The sequence below is a fragment of the Parus major genome, chromosome 10 (genome assembly GCF_001522545.3).
Source record: "Parus major isolate Abel chromosome 10, Parus_major1.1, whole genome shotgun sequence".
NCBI classification, from domain to species: Eukaryota; Metazoa; Chordata; class Aves; order Passeriformes; family Paridae; genus Parus; species Parus major.
Window position 1 is genome coordinate 19,427,235 of NC_031779.1, and position 17,948 is coordinate 19,445,182.

Consider the following 17,948-nt stretch of genomic DNA (forward strand, 5'->3'; position numbering starts at 1 on the left):
AAGTGGAAAACCAGCCCATTTTCATGTCCTATTTTCCTCTGCAATGTATTCCCTCCCCTGCTCGGCAAATGTAGAAATAAATATCCCTCCCAGCGTTGTGCTGCAGCCCACCAATGAAAACCTGCACAATTTAATGGCCCTTAAACGCTCAGCATCTTTTTCTCTTCCTGTAAAATCCATCTGACCTAATGGCCGTGACAATTACGTGTATGGCCTTCCTATTAAAAGGTAATTTTCTGAGTTGGCAGAGCAACACAGGCAGATGACAAAAGCAGTAAACTCCGAGTTGCCAGCACTCCCAGCCACTCCTGAGCCAGCTCCTCAAGACAAAAAGGCAGAATTCCCTTTCCAGGGAGCTGTTCCACAGCAGAGCCTCGTGCCAGGGCTGGCTCCAGGCTCCATTACCCCGGTAATGTGGCGCTGCTGCTCCGGGGACACCGAGCCTCTCTGGTGGCATTTGACATTCTGGTGACCTCCCCTTTCCTCCTCTCACTCCTGCCCGTGGATCTGGAACTTCCCCAGGGAGGGGACAGCGTTGTGCTTTGACTTTTCATTCCAGGAGCCTGGAGACACCTCCCCTCCTTTCCCCCAGGATTTACACAATCCACACCTATTAAAGCTCAAAACTCCACTGATATTTCTGTACCATAAAAAGAACTGACCACCACAACACAAAAAAAAGAAGAAACCTTTTTATTGCTGTTGTAATACGGGAGAGATTTAGAAAAACATACCTAGAACTCCCTGGGTAAGGAAACACAATATCAAAATAGGCCAGTTAGTACAACAAAACAAATCCTCTCCAATAAGTTTCAAGTAATGCAATCATAAAAGAATTTGGCTAAAAAGTAACTCTTTACTCTGAGATGTTTTCTGTAATAGTCCTCTAAGAAACTAAAGGAAAGCAGCAGCAGATCTGTTTTGCTACAGACACGTATTTAGTAAATATATTAAAGGTATTTCTATATAAAAACTGCCCTGCACATCCATCACTGTCTGGAGCTTCCACGTGGCCTCTTCAACCCTACAAGACTCTGCCCAAAAAGGGACAAAAACAAAAAGAGATAAACACAACCCTGCTGTAAGAAAAGGAGCCCAGGGCCTGGAGGGGCAGCTGGGGGAGCCCAAACAGCACAGAGCAGGGAACTCTGATTCCAGCCCTCATTTTTCAGGAGCACGGAGAGGAAGTTTGGCTTTTCTGCATCAGGATGCCACACTCCCCCTTGGTGGTTATCAGCAAAGGCTTTTAAAAAGTAGTGTGAGGTCAGCACTCCCTGGTGCTCAATTTAAACAGCCCCATTCGTTAACAGGCTCATTTCTCAAACACTTCCCTTGAGCAGTAACAAATTTCATGGGGTTTTTTTCTTTTATGAAACTTCCTGATGGAAACATCCTTCAGTTAAAAATGAAGCCTTGCTTCATGGGGAGATTCCAGCAATTAAAAATCCTCCTTTCATTAATCCTCACTACCGACATCTTCCCCCATAAGTAAGATTAAAGCACATCATTTACAGCTCAGACTTCCAGGAGCTGGTGTTTGAAAATGCAATACCTGAAGTGCCTCAGTGAGTCCCACCCTGATGAGGAATGGAATTGTGCAGCAGCAGCAGGGCACTGGGATCCCAGTGCTGCTCCCCACTCCAGCCCCACTCCTCCAGCCTGCAGCAGTCAGGATTGAAGCACTCAGGAACAACCTGGGGGGGAGGGACTGATCGATTTTGGATGGAAAACCTGATTTTTTTTAAGTCTTGTAGAAGTAAAGGCACTAAATCTTAAGCTTATATATTAAATAAAGGCTGTAACTTGGCCAGCCAAGTTACAAGGGACACCGAAACACCTTCCTGTGTGTGTGTCACAGCACATCCTGCTCAGCCAGTGTGACAAATTGCTCTTAATGATTAAGGAACATCCACAGCTACAACACTCAGCCACACTCCTCTGCACAGTTTATTTTTAACCATCCCATGAGAGTTCAAGTTCAAGGATCAACTGGAGCTTCTGGGTACAGGTCCTGCTGTAATAAGTGGTCAATCAGACATTAAATTAATTTAACCTCTATGTCATCATTTTGACAGTTTTACAAGATGTTCTCTACCTTTCATCCATCTCCTGAAAACAGTGTCAGGCCTGAAACGCCGTAGCCCTGGTTTAGTGTTTTATCAGAAGAAAATGCTTCAGCTTTGAGAGTTGTTTCATACTGGGAGGCTGTAACTGCAGCTTTCTCAGCATCACTCATTTAATATCCACATAAAGCCCTGAAGGTTCTCATCCCACAGGCACAGCAGCCCTCAGCAAACCAGGCCCTGCCTCATCCGGATGATCTGGAGCAGGGCAGCCTGGACATCTTCATCCATGTGACCCTGGAGGAGCAAACATCGGTCACAAACGCTGAGCACCACCCTGAGCACCACCCCCAGCCCCAGCCCCAGCAGGTTCCTCACTCAGCATCACCTGGACAGCGCTGAGCAGGTGTGTCCTGTACACCGACACCACCTCCTGGTGCTGCCGCTTGGCGTCCTAGGAGAGACAACAGGGACACCAGGTGAGCTCCCCACCCTCCAGCCCCTGCCAGCCCTGCCCACCTGCTCCTGGGCACTGCCACACCAGCCAAAGCTGAATTTCCAGGTGGAAGTTTTATCCCCTCTGCTAATCGAGGAAGAAAAGTCGGTGTTGTTTCGCTGGGAGGCTGCCAGAGCCAGCCAGGAGCTGAGATCACAGAACCACAGAATGCCCTGAGCTGGAAAGGACCATCAGAGCCCAGCTCCTCACCTTGCACACTTGTTCCATCAGCAGCAGCAGATACTTGGTTAAAACCACCCCAATTTTAGAACACTTTGCCTTGTAAGAATCAACCCTGCAAATGCTCTGCCAGATGTATTTGTGAACCTGAGCAGGAGGAGAACTCACTTTGCTCAGCCACATTTAATAATGAGCTTTACTGAGGCCAGGTCCCAGCACTCAGGACGTGTCCCCTGCTCTGTCACTGCCTCATGACAAACACCTCACACAGGGCTTGCAGGCAGAGGAACACAACTCAAAGCCATAAAGAAATTACCACCTCAGCCTTTTGAGGTGAGAGAGAACACATGGTCACAAGAAATGGCCAAAGCTGCATTCAGAAATGGTCTTGGCAGGATCATGGCACAGTATCCCATAAGCACAAATTCTCCTGCTTTGCTCACATCCTTTTTAATCTGGAAAAGCTGCCAAGTGTTGCAACTCAAACTGAAGAGGAGAGCAGAAAAAAAATTACAGAGAAGCAACAACTCAGGGGGAAAAAACCCCAAGAAAATCGTGGCTATTGCACCTGTGAAGTGTGAGGCTGCAGCCCCTGCTCCAGCGGGCACATCCAGATTTCCCTGTTTATACAGGGAATTAAGCAATGCTACTGCACGTCACACAACACCTTGTGTGAGCACTTACAGCCAGCTGCTGCTGGAGTGTTTTCACTTGGCTCTGGAGCAGTTCCACCTGCTGGTTGTGCCTCTTGGAGGGGATCCCAGTGGTGTATGTCAGCTGGGACAAGCCATTGAGAGCCTGCTTCAACCGCTCCACGTCGTTCAGCAGCTCTGTTATCTTTAAAAAATAACCCACAGAAAACACCATTTAAGGATGTCTCAGTGCAAAGTGTTCTTTAGCAATCCTTCGAGTCTGAGGAAGCCCAGCAAGCACTGAAGGGTCTCTGTTCCAGCTTGCTGAGAGAGGTGCTGGTTCCCCCTGTGCTCCCTGGGGTGTGCCAGGTACAGACCCTGCAGGTCAGCAGTGACAAAAGGCACTGGAAAAAGGGGGGATCTAAGGATATTCCAGGCCTAACTTCCAGAAGGAACAGTGAACCTTTGGGAGGCAAGTCAGAGACACCAAACACAGCTCCAGTGGATGGAGGATGTGCCCAGAAGTCTGAAGCTTTAACAGAATTTAAACACCACACAATGGCCAGAACATGTAAGGGACAGGAAAAGCTTTGCATAATGTAAAATCAGGACTTCAGCTGCTTTGGGGCAGCCCTGGGTAGCTGGTGCTCAGCACAAAGTGCTGCTGGAACACATCAGGAGCTGCAGCTCAGTCCCCAAACACCGAGAGCATCAGGAGCGTGAAACCCAGATCTCACCTTGTTGTCCTTGGCTTCCACCTGCTTTGCAGACTCCTGGATCCTCTTCTGCAGGTCAATAATGGTTGTCAGCGATTTGTCACACCTTTCCTTCTGGTCCTTGATCTCCTGCTCGATGCTGCAGCTGCGCAGCTGGAGCAGCTCCTTCTCGTCCTTGAGGGACAGCTCGCTCCTCCTGGCCTGCAGAGCCTCCTCGCAGGCCTGCTCGTACTTGTGGCTCATGCTGGCCAGGTGGCCAGCCATGCTGCTGACCTGGGCCTCCAGGGCGCTCTTCATGGAGCTGTACTCTGCCACAGCCACCTCCTGCTGGCCCTGCAGCTCGGCCAAGGCCCGCTGGCTCAGCCGCAGCTCCGCCTGCAGCCCCTGCACCTCCTCGCTCTTGGCTCGGCTTTCCGCCTCCTTCTCCTCCAGGCTGGACTTGAGGGCCGCCATCTCCCCCTGCAGCCCTTCCTTCAGCTGGGTGTACTCCAGCAGGGGCACCGAGCCCTCCTTCAGCTCAGCCAGCTCCCGCTGCAGCTCCCGCACCAGGAGCGTCTCCCGGCCATAACGCTCCTCCTTCCTGCCCAGGGCCTCCTGCAGCTCCTGCACCGTGTGAGCCAGAGCCTCCCTCAGCGCCTCCACGTGCTGTGCTGGGGGCTGCTGCGCCAGGGCCCCGTCCTGCTGGCCCTGCTGGCCCTGCTGGCCCTCCTGGCCCGAGTACTTGCCCAGCAGAGCCCTCAGCTGCAGGTTGAGCTCCTCCATGCCGCGGGCACACAGCCGCTCCAGCTGGCGGGACCTCTCGGCCAGCACGTGGCTCTGCTGCAGGTCCCTCTGGATGGACACAACCCCGCTCTGCAGCTTCTCCTTCTCCTCCCTGCACCTCTGCGCCTCCTCCTCGCTCTCCCTGCGCCTCTGCTCCTGCTCCTGCAGCTGTGCCCTCAATTCCTTCACTGTGGCCTCCAAGCTCTGCTCCCTCTCCTCAAAGGAGGCCACCGGGGCATATTTGGACTTGATGCACTCTTGAATTGTGTCCAGCTCCTTCTTCTGGGCTTCGATCTCTGCGTGCAACTGTAAGATTTCATCCTGCCCCCTCTCGTGCTCAGCCCTAATGGCAGCATTGTTCTCCTGCAGCTCTTGCACGCTTTTATTTAAAGTATTTACCGTGGTTTCGTGATCCTTTAAACTTATGTACTCTGTCTTTAATTGGTTCTGTAAGAGTTTCACCTCATCTTTTAAAGCTCCATTTTCTTCATTCACCCTCAGGAACTCTTGCTTTATCTCTCCAATTTTGCCCTTCAGATCTGACAGCTCCCCGTTGGTTTTTTCCAGGGTGCTGTTCAGGACAGTTTTGACCTCCTCGTGCGTGGTGGCCAGCACGTACTGATCCCTCAGGCTGTCCCTCAAACCTGTGTTCTCACTCACCAGTCTGCCCACTTTCTCTTGCTCCTCCTCATATTTCTCCTGGAGCTCAGCAAGCTGCTTTTCAAGGGCAATCCCATTCGATTTTAAAGCTTCCACCTCTTTCTTGTGCTGCTCTGGAGACAGGTAGGCAGCTTGGAAGTGGCTGATGTTCTCACTTAAGTCCTTCTTCTCTGCCAGCAACTTTTCAGCTTCTGCTTTGCTTTCATTGTACTTCTTTGTTATTTCAAAAAGCTTTTTTGTCAGGTCACCCACAGCCAGATCGTTTGTTTTCTTCAACTCCTCATGAATTTTTAAAGGCACATTCTGGCTTTTAATTTCAGTTTTTAGCATCTGGACTTGCTGCTTCAGCACCTTGTTATCAGCCTGCAATCTTTCAAGTTCCTTCTGCAGAGTCTCATTCTTCTGAGATAGCTCAGAAATTGCCTTTCCCAGCTCCTCTTTCCTCTGCTCAAACCCACTCCTCATCTGCTCGTGCTCCTCTGGCTTCACACGCTGTGCCAGCTGAGCTCTCTGGCTCTCAGACTCCCTCTGTAACAGCACAACCTCTGCCTGCAGCTTCTCCCGCTCCCCCTCCACCTCTGCCAATCTCCTTGCTTTCTCATTCACCTCGTTTGACAGCAAACTCTTCATGTTCTCGAACTTCTCTGCGCTCACAGACTGGGCCAGCTTGGCTGCTGTCTCTCTCAGCTGCCCTTCCAACTCCTCGACATTCCTGCTCCTTTTATCTCGCTCCATCTCCAACTTCACAAGCTCCTTCTGCAACCTTTTGTTTTCCTCCACCAGCCTCCCCTCGTCCCTCTGGAACTCTGCCACCAGCAATTCGTTCTGCTTGATCTGGTTCCTCAGTTTCCCCACCTCAGCAGAGGCTCCCTCGTACTTGGTTTTCATCTCCCGGAGCTGCTCCTTGAGCTCCTCGCTGGCCTTGGTGCTCCCCGAGGCCACCTCGTTGCTCAGGTGGTCCTTCAGAGCGAGGAAGTGGCTCTGCATCTGCTTCACTTTGCCCTCAGAGTCAAACATCCTCTTCTGCACGTCCTTCAGAGCATCCTCCAGCTGTCTGATCTGCCCGTCTGCCTCCGCCTTGCTCCTCTGGCACTCCGAGGCCAGGGCTTGGCACTCGGAGCCCTTCAGGGCCAGCTCCCTCTGCAGCCTGCTGATCTCCTCCTTGGCTGCACCAAAGCTGCTCCTCAGGCTCTCCAGTTCCTTCTTCAAAGTTTCCTTCTCTGAGCTGGGTGACTGGCTGGGCAGGGAGAGCTCCAGGGGCCTCAGCATAGACCTGGACTGAAGGGAAATTGGCACAAAAAACAAAAGTTCACAGCTCTGACAGGTCACATACACGTGTTTATTACTCATTATTTAATATGGGAACTGCCATTATTTAATCTGGGACCTCTCTAAAATTCAGTTGATCTGAGAATAACTTGTACAAGAGATTTCTTTCTTTTTTACACTGAGTTATCCTTGCCCCTGTTAGAGAACAGCTTCTAACAGCAAAAATACTGAATATAGCTCTACATTACTGCTTCCCAATCATGGGATGGTTTGGGTTGGAAGGGATCTTAAAACCCACCCTGTGCCACCCCTTCCACTGTCCCAGGCTGCCCCAAGCCCTGTCCAGCCTGGCCTGGGACATTCCAGGGATCCAGGGACAGCCCCAGCTGCTCTGGGAATTCCATCCCAGCCCCTGCCCACCCTGCCAGGGAACAATCCCTGCCCAAGATCCCATCAAAACCTAGAGGGGCAGGTATAATGCATCGATTCCACTTCACCTGTTCTGCATTCATATTTAATCACTCATCTGCTAGAAACAAATTTAATTTATTAAGGTATTTCCCCCATCTCTCAAGTGTGTGAAAATAATTTCATAAGGAATCAGAGCAGAGAATGCCTTCCTGCTGAGAAGACTGAGGAATGCAGTCATTTGGAATTCCAGAAGGGTTTGGGTTGGAAGGGAGACCACCTCATTCCACCCCCAAGGGTCTGCTGGACCTCGTTTATACCCAAACTGTTGCTTTAAAAGGTTGATAGCTATCAGAATTATTATATAGCAGGCAGGAAAATGAAATCATCTCTTTATTAGCTGAATTTATATGAGAAAAATATGATGGAGATGAATGCCCAGTTCACAGAGTGACTCTGTAAAACACGTTTAGGAGGGCTCCTGACAGAGCCTGCAGCTCCCAGCATTTACAGCCCTGTCACAGACAGGACTCTAGAGGGCACCCACAGTTAAAAACAAACATGGAAAAGCCAGAATTCCTCAGAACTGTGCGTTCAGAAGCAATGCTAAATAAACACACATTTCCAAGCACATCTAGCTCTCCCAGCACGACTGTCTCACAGTTCCTTCCAGTGGTAAAATATTTATTACCTGCGATTCCACTGCAAATGCTTGGCCTTGTTTAAGTAATAAATCTTCTTTCCCTGGATTTTCAAAGCAAACAGCATTTAGGCTCTGGTTAAAAACAGTAACACAATCACAAGAAGACTGATTTTCCTGCCCAGCTTTACTCTGGTCACTGGGGTCACACTAGGCTGAAGGCTGCTGTGTAAGTACTCGTTATTAAAACAACTTCTACTCAATTAATCCCCGCAGGAAGCCTGGCCAAAGTCCTGCTGAGGAGGAGAGAAGTGTTTTGCCAGGCTGGGTTCTGGTCCTGCAGGAGGGTCAGAGCTGGCAGCTTGCCCAGCTCGTGTCTGCACTGAGCACAGCAGGGAAAGCATCCCCAGCACTGCACACCCAGGACTCCTCCTGCCAGGCACTCCAAATGTCATTGAAGCTGTCAAGAGCCCTCGTGTGACACAGGGCAGGGCAGGTCTGCAGCTGGGCAGGGTGCAGGAGGCTCCAGCTCCTCACAGGGGTGGCAGCTCGGGTGCTGTGCTGGGAGTCAGAGCTCTGACAGCTGCTGCCCCTCAGCCAGGAAGGATGGCAGGAGCAGGGATCCTGCTCAGCTCCTTCCTCAGCTCACCAGAGGACACAGCAGAGCCCCAGACACATTTCCCAAGGGCAGGGAGACTGCTCAGTGGTGCCCTGCAGCCCCTACAAACACAGCTCTGCTCGGGGTGCTCAGGGCTCTCACAGGGCCTGGAGATGACCAAAGCCCTTTATTCTCACACTCCATCATGCACAGCAAGCTTCAACAATTAACTGTACTTACTGTTTCCAAAGTTACCTCCAGACCCTGCAGACTCACCCTGAAATCAAAGAGCAAGGAACAAAAGTAAAGAAAAACTGGAAACTGGAAACTTATCTCAAATTTCTGCTCTGTGTTAAACTAGGGGTGAAGGGGCAGGGCAAGCTTTTGCAATGAGAGCCATTCAACAGCTTCAGCAATTTAAAATGCTGAAGTATTTCCTACTGTAAATCTCAATTGCTATACCCCATTTCAAACCACTCAACATACTTCATAATACTTGAGTTTAGCTTTGAGAGCTTCAATAGTCCTTAAACTTTCTTCCTGCTGCTTTTCCTTGGTAGTCAGGATTTTCTTCAACTCATCTTTCTGAAAGAGAAGGAGTGCCACATAGCCAAAGCCACAAGAATGGAAAGGTTTGTAAGAACTCAGGTAACTTTTTAAAGAGTTTAGACAGAACTTCAACCAAGATCAGCACCGAAAGAATCCCTCATTTTTTGTTTCTGGAATCATTCTTCAGGACTGCTCCTCTACAGGAGGAGTCCTGAAGAACGAGTGAAGAACATCCACCAACATCACCTGTTTAATTAATGCAGATTTGTTAGTCTGGCATTACTGGAAGTCACTAGAGAGATGCCTAATGCTGTCAGTGTGCTGAATATCCTAAGTGTGCTCCAAAGGAGCCATGGGAATGATAATTATTTGTAGTACCAGAAGTGCTGTGGAGCTGCACAAACTGATCCAGAGCAGCAGAAACCTCATTTGGCATTTTTAGGTAGCTTTTAAGTAATGTATTTAAAACTGCAGAGGAAACAAGAGAGAGAGCTGCTTCCCCTGCTCCCCAGTCCTGTCACACCTGCAGGTGACACATCCTACCTCATTCTCAAGATCATCTGCAAACATTTGCTCCTGCAAAAAATACACAAAAAAATCCCCCCCAAGTCATTTGTCAGTGATGTTTCAGGGGCTCACACACAGCTCATCAGCTGACACATCCACCCCACTTTCTACTGCTCCCTTCCAATTTCCAGCCAGCTTCATTGCTCTACTTTCCATTTCTCTTGCCAGGAGTTAAGGATGTCTGACAGGGTAATGTCTCTGGAAACTGCAACCTCTCCTGTTTTCTAGCTCAGACAGCACCCAGGCAGCAGAGCACAGCTCTTCAGAAGAAGTTTGCTGATTTTGGGAAGTGGTTATTAAGAAGTTTGTTTTATAAAGGCAGTGCTTAAAACAGGAGTTCAGACAAGCCAGTGGCTGCACTAAGAAATATTATTTCTATCCATGGGCTCCATTTAGGAGAAGCTGCATAAATGTACCTCTACAAAAATACAGCAAAGAAACAGCCTCCCAAAGCAAAAACCCAGCAAAAAATCCCCTTTATGCCTTCCTTCTACTGGTCACACTTAGACCTCCAAAAAGAAGGAAAGTTTTTTTAGAAATCAACGTTTCAAATCTGAGTGAGAAACTTCTGTTGAAAACCTTTGGTTTTGTTTTCTTGCCAATTGAAGATTTATTTTTTCCCCATGCTGCCACTTCCAGTAAGAGCTGGGGAAGCAGCTGATGACAAAGCCCTGCCACACAGCACCTCCATCCAGAGGAGAGATGGAGCTCAGCCTCCAAACTGCAGAGCAGCACTGGGAGGCAGAGCCACAGGTGCTCACGTGTCTGGGTGTCAGGGAGGGACACTGCATCAGCCTGGAGTGACACACATGGCAGTAATTCCCAGGAAAGCAGTGATTCCATGTGCTCAGCACCAGCTGGGTGTCCCAGCTTTACCTCAGTCAGCTGCAGCTGCAGCCCACTGATTCTGTCCAGCAGCATCCTCTGCTCCTCCTGCACTTCTCTCATTCGATCTTTCAAATCTTGGTTTTCCAACTCCAACTCCTTTAAAGTAAAATATGAAATTTAAAAAAATCAAACAAATAAAGACCTTCCCACACTACACACACACTGGGAAAGGTAAAAACTCTGAACCAGCAGATTTACTGAGGACTCCAAGCCCTGCCTAGCCTTTTGAAAGCTGCAGTGACACGGGAATGAGATGGGAAAATTAATGCTGGTTAGTAGAATAATTATGATTCAGATTATTTTTAGTAAGACACAAACATACATCTCTTGAGAATGTTAAAAAAAAATAAATCTTCCTCATTTGGACTGATTTTACTGCAGAGGCAGAAGGTTAAGGGGGAGGAAAGGTTAGGACAGGGACACTTCCAACTATTTATTACCCAGAAAAGTGCAGTTTTTTCCTGAAAAAGTTTACAGCTCATTTGCAGAAGTGCCACACTCCACATCAGGCAATTAGGTTTGAAGCAAACAGCAATACAGGACCTTTTCTGATGGGATCACTGTGCTGACTCCAGCAGCCCAGCCTGTCCTCACCCCTGTGGGAATGCTCCTCCCCACCCACCTGAGCGCTGGGCTCCTTCTGGAACATTCTGAGCTCCTCCTGCGCTGCATAGCCCCGGCCCCACTTCTGGGCCACGCTGGTGACCTGTCAGTGCAGCAGGAGAACATTCCTTTACAGCCATGCCAGCCTCCCAAATTGCCAGTGGGATGGGGGAATTCACCCTGACTGCCCTCAGCCCCCAGGGAGGATCCCCCTCTCAACACCCCGCTGACAAACAGCCCCAGCCAGTACCTTCTGCTCAGCCTGCCCTCTCTTCACGCTGTCTCTTCCTAAAAAGGCACCACAAAAATAGCAAGTTACATAAGGCATTTCTTTCAGATTCGTGCAACAATGCCACACATTCAGCTAATTCTATCCCCTTCCCCCCCTGGGAGGAGGGCATTGCAAAAAACAGCTCACCACGCCCCCCAGTTAATCAAACATGGAAACATCCACAGGGTTTCTATAAAATAAAGGCTATTTCTTGCTATAAAAGAAAGGCTGTTTCTATAAATTAGGGTAATAAACTCCCATGATCAATACTGTTAAGCCCTCAAGGCATCAGAGCCAGCAACCTCCTTAAAAGCTTTGCTAAAACCACACCACCCCAAAAATTCTCTTTCTCCTCCCAAACTGGCAGATTATGACCTTTGTGGTCAAAGGTCCGCCCTCCAAAACAGCTCCTGGAGTCACAGGAGCAGGGACACAATCCCAGCCAAAGGAAAGTGCTGCAGGTTCCTCCTACCTCTGCTGGAGTCCTCAAGGGCAGCTTTTATTAAAGCCAAAATGTCGATGTTGTCCCCAATCCTGGCATAGTAAGCACAGTCGTGCCCGAGGCCGTCGGTCAAGCCCACGTCAGCACCGTTCCTGAGCAGCACCTCCACGGCATCCTTGCAGCCATACTCACAGCCCAGCATCAGGGCAGTCCTGGGATGGGACACAGATGGCACTGCCAGCTCCAGGGACCCCACAGAGCCCACTCACAGAGCCAGCCCCGCCACCTCCGTGTCTGATCACAGAAACCTCAGCCAAGGCACCTTCCCCTCTGTCCACAGAGGAAACAGCCTTCAAAAGTCACTCAGGCAACGTTTAAATATTTGTGAAAAAGCAAAGAAACCCACCAGAACAGCAGTATTCCCACAAAACCAGCACAGACCTGCTGCCTTTGGAAGTCACCTGGTGTTTGGGAACTCCCAGCACTCTGGGCTCCTCCAGCACACACAAATCTCAGCAGACACAAGCAGCACCAGGCAAGGAGTTTACACAGGGTTTGGAGAGGGGGTGCCTGGGGGGAGCCCTGGCACTGCTTCCCCAAACACTTCCAGGCTCTGTCCCACGCCAGCCTCGTGCCATGGAGGAATTCTCCAAGGAATAACTGCAAAAGCAGCAGCTGCAAGCAGAACCCCCTGCCTGCCCCCAGGAATAAACAGCTCAAGGTCCCTTGGGGGCTCCAATGGACTCAGGACTCGTTGCCAGAGCACCACCTTTGGCCACTGTGCACAAAGGCTGCTCTGGACAGAAAATCCCTTTGAACAACCAAGTGTAGGTTCCCTGCTGGCAAAACCAAGCCTGGGAATATTCTGGATGGGAGCAGGAGCAGTGAAAAAAGGCCAGGTTTATCTGCGGTGTGGAATTGGCAGATCCACCTCTGTACAAAATCCCAGGCTCTCTTCCCCCAGACTTAGCACATTTCCCGTGCCAAGGGGCAGCTTTCCAGCAGGAATTCCAGCAATGAGGAATTCCAGCAATGCCCTGCAGGCCTCACCTGCTCTGCTTGTCCCTGGCGTTGACATCGGCCCCCCTGTCGATGAGCAGCTGGCAGACCGCGGGGCGACACATCTGGGTGGCCAGCACCAGCGGTGTCCTCCCGTCCTGGGGGACAAAGGGGACAGGGGGACGGGGTGAGGGCAGGGGAGGGGGCAGAGGAGCCCAGCAGGTCTGTGCAGAGGAAGGGGAAGGCTCCTTACCCCGTCCTTGGAGTTGACGGCGGCGCCGTGGTCGCAGAGCAGCTGGATGCTGGCGGAGCAGTCGGACATGGCTGGGGACAGAGCAGGGAGGGGGGACACAGGGCAGGGAGGGGAGGTCAAGCTGTGAGAGCAGCCCAGGGAGGCTCCAGGCACATCCCTGGGTGTATCTGCTTCACCAAAATCCCCAGAGCCGAGTAAAAGCCCGGCAAGGCTGCAGGGCTCAGCTCTCACACCACCCAAAGCACCCGAAAGAAATCAAACACCCCTGTGAGATCAAACACCCCCGTGAGATCAAACACCCCTGTGAGATCAAACACCCCAGTGCCACATGCTCTGCAGCAGCAGGAGGATGCAGAAAACCCAGAGAAAAGGGTCCTAACCCACTCCCAGCACTGCCCTAAAACTCTGCTTGTGGTACTTGAAGATTTTACTCAATTTCATCTCAAACCTCCAAGCTCCGTAAGACTGTCACGTTCATTATAGGACAAGTGGCATGACAATATAAAACACTCTCTCCTCCTACAGTCACCAAAATGAAAAGAGAAGAATCCAGCCCATCTGGAAGTAAATCCATCAACTAAATCTTCATTTCCATACAGTTACCAGCAAAGCAAAGCCCTTCACCTGCATCATGAAGAGCAGTTCTTCCCTGGAGATCCACGTTCTCTGTTGGACAATTGTACTGTTAAAATAAATAACCCCAGTTATCAGTCAGAATCCAGACTGCATTTACAACATCAGCTGCTTTGAGGTGCAAATTAAAGCAATAAAACATTATTTCAGTAAAAAATAAGCAAGTTTGGAGCTACAAATACAGTGACAGACATGAAAGGAAGAGCTCTGGGTCTGTGCACTTTAGGGCTCTAAACATACACAGTGTAAAACAAATTTAAGGCTGTGCACAGGAATTGCACAATTCATTAGATTTTTCAGATTATGAGCCTTTAGCCCTGCATGGAGACATGCAACAAATAAAAGTTTAAAAGGACCCATTAAAAATAACAACAACAAAAAAATAAAAATCAAATGAGCATGCACTGAGCAGGAATAAATGAAGAAAAAATAAACATCACACAAACATAAGACAACCCCCCAACATTGTTTCATTAGTGACAGTTTGTGGCTATAAACACCCAGCTTTTGAAGCAAACACTGCTCTGGAGCAGCCAGTGTTACTGTTTGTAAACTGCATTCAGACAGGGAACTTTACAAGACACTCAGCCCCATTTTCTTCAACAACCACAAACTACAATTTGATTTGATGGTCTATGAAAAGATTTAAAAAAAAAAAAAAGTTTATTTTCTTTATTTTAGCCCTCTTTCAGTCCCAACTTGGTATTTAACATAAGAAGGGCTTTTCCCCATGAATCTTTTTTTTTAAATAAGAGTCTGATTGGTTAAGAAAGGAATCACACATCCCAATTTTGAATCAGTGTATTTAAAGCCACCCTTTCCCCCTCAATTCAAGAGCTGTAAGAGACAAGCTGTATTTTCAGTACCTGCAAGAGCTTCTGCAGGCACAAAGCGTGGCCATACTTCGCAGCCAAATGCAGGGCGTTTCTGCCTAAAAACACAACAGCAGCTCAGGGTTAGGGATGAATATTCCTGATGAATATTCCCAGAATTTGAGATACAACAGTTCCTGTGTGCTCTGACATCTCCTGTCCACACCTCACTCTGCTACAGCCCTTTCCTGGTCCAGTGAATCTCCAGTCAGGGATCAGAGCTCTTCTGGGAAATCCATCTCAAGATGCTGCATCTGACTCCACACAAGGATTTAATAAATCAACTCTTCCCATAAGAGGAAGAGGCCAAGTTATCTCTGGGAACTTTCTTGTTTTCAGCCTCATGTTAAACCTATTAAATTCTGGTCATTTCAGGTAAGAAGCTGGAAATTAGCACCTGTTTTTAGCTGTCTCACAAGCTCTACTATCACACAAGGAAATGTGGAAGGTACAGATGAACTGTGAGGCTCAGCTGGGCACACAAACACCTCCCACAACATTCCACTGGAATCCTCACCTCGACTTCATTTAAAACTGTTCTTATCCTGCTGTTCTCACCCAGAAATGCTGATCCCACCAGTGAGTCTGGAGCATGTTATAAACACAATTATAGCACCACAAGCCCACGCTCCTCAAGTTGTGCTGCATTCATGAATTCCCTGACAGGACACAGCCAGTTTCCTCAAGACCAGCCAAAAGTTACACAAATAATTAATTTTTGCCAGCTACAGAAAGAAGGAAGAGCTGTCCTGTGGTTCAGCTTAACTTCAGTGCAGAATGAAACCCAGCTGAGAGCGTTTTCGGGTTCCCCTGGTGAGGAAACCCACCTGCAGCATCCGTGGCTGTGATATCAACTCCGTGCACCAGGATGGTGTTCAGGCAATCCAGGTTTCCCTTTGATGCTACAACATGGAACCTACAACAGAAAAGGGGAAGACCTTGCTTGGGCACAGCTGGCTTGTACACAGAAATGGCAATATTGGCCAGGAAAGCCAGCAGATGTGTAAGGGAAGCGTTATTGGGGCCAGCTCTGGACAGCATCCAAACTTCAGGGTTCTGCAAATATTACTTCAAGGAACAAAGCAAATTTCTTGAGAAACAACCATTATTTACCTGGATCAGTGAACCAGGTGAAATACCAGTGTGCTTTCAGTTTCTCTTTAATATCCAAACCTGGCAAGAGCAAGTCTTTAAACACTCATCTTCACTTGCAAGTGAAGATTGATTGAGACTTTCCTGTTCCAGCCAGCTGGATTCCAGCTCAGTGAAGCTAGATTTAGATGAGATTTGTGTACTCAGAAATGCTTCTAGAGCAGCAGAAAGACAATTTTCAGCAGCTTCCCACCACCATTCCCGGAGCTCTGGACGTCACTTACGCAGATCTCCCTTCCACATCCAGCTTGGTGGGACTGACCCCTTTCTTGGCCAGGATGGATGAAACCTTCTCCACATCGCCCCTCTCAGCTGCCTTCATTAACCTGTCATCATACTTGTTCCAGTCGGGGTTCAGCTGTGAGACACAATCACAAAGTGAGCTCAAGCTGAGCCACGGGGACAGCACAAACCCCACCTTGGTTTCCAAAGCGCTGTACCCAGCAGGGTGTTTGGAGTTACCTGTGCTACATCCCCAGGACACTGCTCTGCTCTGCAATCTGCAGAGCTCTGGGACAGCCTGCTTAAGCCACTTTGGTTCTAAAGGAGATTTTTAGGGTCAAACTTAGTGTTTTCGTGTTCCCACAATAAATGGATGCACTAAAAATACGCTGCAGGACGTGGCTTTTCCTGGCTGTGCCAGACTGTTCAGTGGGTCATAAATTAGCCAAGGGTGATATTCAAGGGAAGAACATCTACTGAGTGCAGAGGAAAGAAACTCCAAGCTGATAGTTTTGAATTGCCTGCAATTCCCAAAGCACTGTGGAGGGCAGAGAAAGCCCCAGGCAGTTATAAACAGCCCAGCAGCCATTCAGCCCCAGACAGTCCTCACCCCCCAGCCCTCTCCTGTTTAATTCAAACTTTGAATTTCAGGCCCCAGGCCAAGCCTCCCACCCCAAATGCAGAGTTTGTTCTCTTCCCTGCCAAACCATCCCTTGAATGGCTCAGGGCTTTTCAGGAGACTGGTGTGTGACAGAAACCTCACATCCAAGCTGGACACTGATGACCTGATATTCATCAAGGCTTCCAAAGCAATATTATACTGAAAACAGGAGGACAGCATTCAAATCTAACTCTGCACAGCAAGAGAATTTGCTGTGGGACACAGGCAACCTGAGGGTGCATGAAGTTACTTTCCACTGTGGGTCAGAAACTCCTCAGAACAAAGAACATTAAAGCAAGTAACCCCAACCCAGGGTTTGTTTAAGTAAAAGAGGGTACACACAAAGAACAACCCCAAAAATCCACTGCCACCACCTGCATCTGCAGTGGTTTGTAAAAGGGAGCTGCACTCATGGTCAGAGGAACCAGAGGGGCTCCCATCAATCCATGCAAACATCTCCAAGGGGTGTCAGAGGATGACTCCACACTGTTCAGTGGTACCTGGGACAAGAAGCAATGGCCAGAAACTAAAATACAAGAATTTCCACCTCAATGTGAGGAAGAACTTCTTTCCACAGGGTGGGCAGAGCCCTGAGCAGCTGCCCAGGGAGGGCTGGAGTCTCCATCTCTGGAGACATCCCAAGCCCACCTGGCCACGTTCCTGTGTCACCTGCTCCAGGTGACCCTGGCCTGGAGGATCTCCAGAGGGCCCTTCCAGCCCTAACAACTCCAGGTGATTATCTTTACTCTGCTTTCCCACAATAAACAAGATTACAGTAATCATGAAGGCTTAGCAGCAGCTAACCCAGCCCAACCCTGCTAGAAGTGACAGGAGTATTAAAAATAGAGCACTAATGACATTAGCACCAGTGCTGCCCCGCTGAGGTGCAGCACTGACTCATCAATCAATTAACACATCCATTAGCCTGAGAGCCAAGGCAGCCTGGCCTGAGAGGTCACTGCACTGGTGACATGGCCTGGGCCATGTCCCTCCCCAGCTTGGACTGCCCTGCAAAGCCACCTCCTCCTGCAAGGCTCAGCTTCCCATGTAAATACCCGAGAGACTGCACCTACACCAAGCTCTGCGCTCCCTAAATTCTCCTGGCACCTTCCCATCCCTGCAGGACAGGGATCTCACCTTGGGTGATCACACTGGGCTGGGATTGCTGGGATGTACCTCTGCAGCCCATACCTGCCAGCACAGAACTCACCCCAAATGTACAGAACTCACCCCAAATGTGCAGAACTCACCCCAAATGTACAGAACTCACCCCAAATGTACAGAACTCACCCCAAATGTACAGAACTCACCCCAAATGTACAGAACTCACCCCAATGCACAAAACTCACCCCAATGCACAAAACTCACCCCAAATGTACAGAACTCACCCCAATGTACAGAACTCACCCCAA

At 49.3% G+C, this 17,948-nt stretch overlaps 1 protein-coding gene across 2 annotated transcripts in view; it reads right to left on the reverse strand.

Annotated features, from left to right (window-relative positions):
- Positions 1-675: 675 nt before the first annotated feature.
- The window catches only part of UACA (uveal autoantigen with coiled-coil domains and ankyrin repeats), a 27,342-nt gene continuing 10,069 nt past the window's right edge, over positions 676-17,948 (reverse strand). The window contains exons 2-19 of one of the 2 annotated variants that reach the window (XM_015639423.1): positions 15,878-16,011; positions 15,329-15,417; positions 14,496-14,560; positions 13,621-13,678; positions 12,997-13,067; positions 12,795-12,901; positions 11,775-11,956; positions 11,282-11,319; positions 11,051-11,134; positions 10,417-10,524; positions 9,517-9,549; positions 8,911-9,009; positions 8,665-8,701; positions 7,878-7,930; positions 4,109-6,787; positions 3,424-3,576; positions 2,452-2,517; positions 676-2,360 (exon numbers count right to left, since the gene is read on the reverse strand). In XM_015639423.1, coding sequence (XP_015494909.1) covers positions 2,289-2,360; positions 2,452-2,517; positions 3,424-3,576; positions 4,109-6,787; positions 7,878-7,930; positions 8,665-8,701; positions 8,911-9,009; positions 9,517-9,549; positions 10,417-10,524; positions 11,051-11,134; positions 11,282-11,319; positions 11,775-11,956; positions 12,795-12,901; positions 12,997-13,067; positions 13,621-13,678; positions 14,496-14,560; positions 15,329-15,417; positions 15,878-16,011 — 4,128 coding nt within the window. In that variant the 3' untranslated portion in view covers positions 676-2,288. The remainder of the gene's footprint in view (positions 2,361-2,451; positions 2,518-3,423; positions 3,577-4,108; positions 6,788-7,877; positions 7,931-8,664; positions 8,702-8,910; positions 9,010-9,516; positions 9,550-10,416; positions 10,525-11,050; positions 11,135-11,281; positions 11,320-11,774; positions 11,957-12,794; positions 12,902-12,996; positions 13,068-13,620; positions 13,679-14,495; positions 14,561-15,328; positions 15,418-15,877; positions 16,012-17,948) is intronic. The other variant, XM_033517002.1, reaches the window with a different exon arrangement.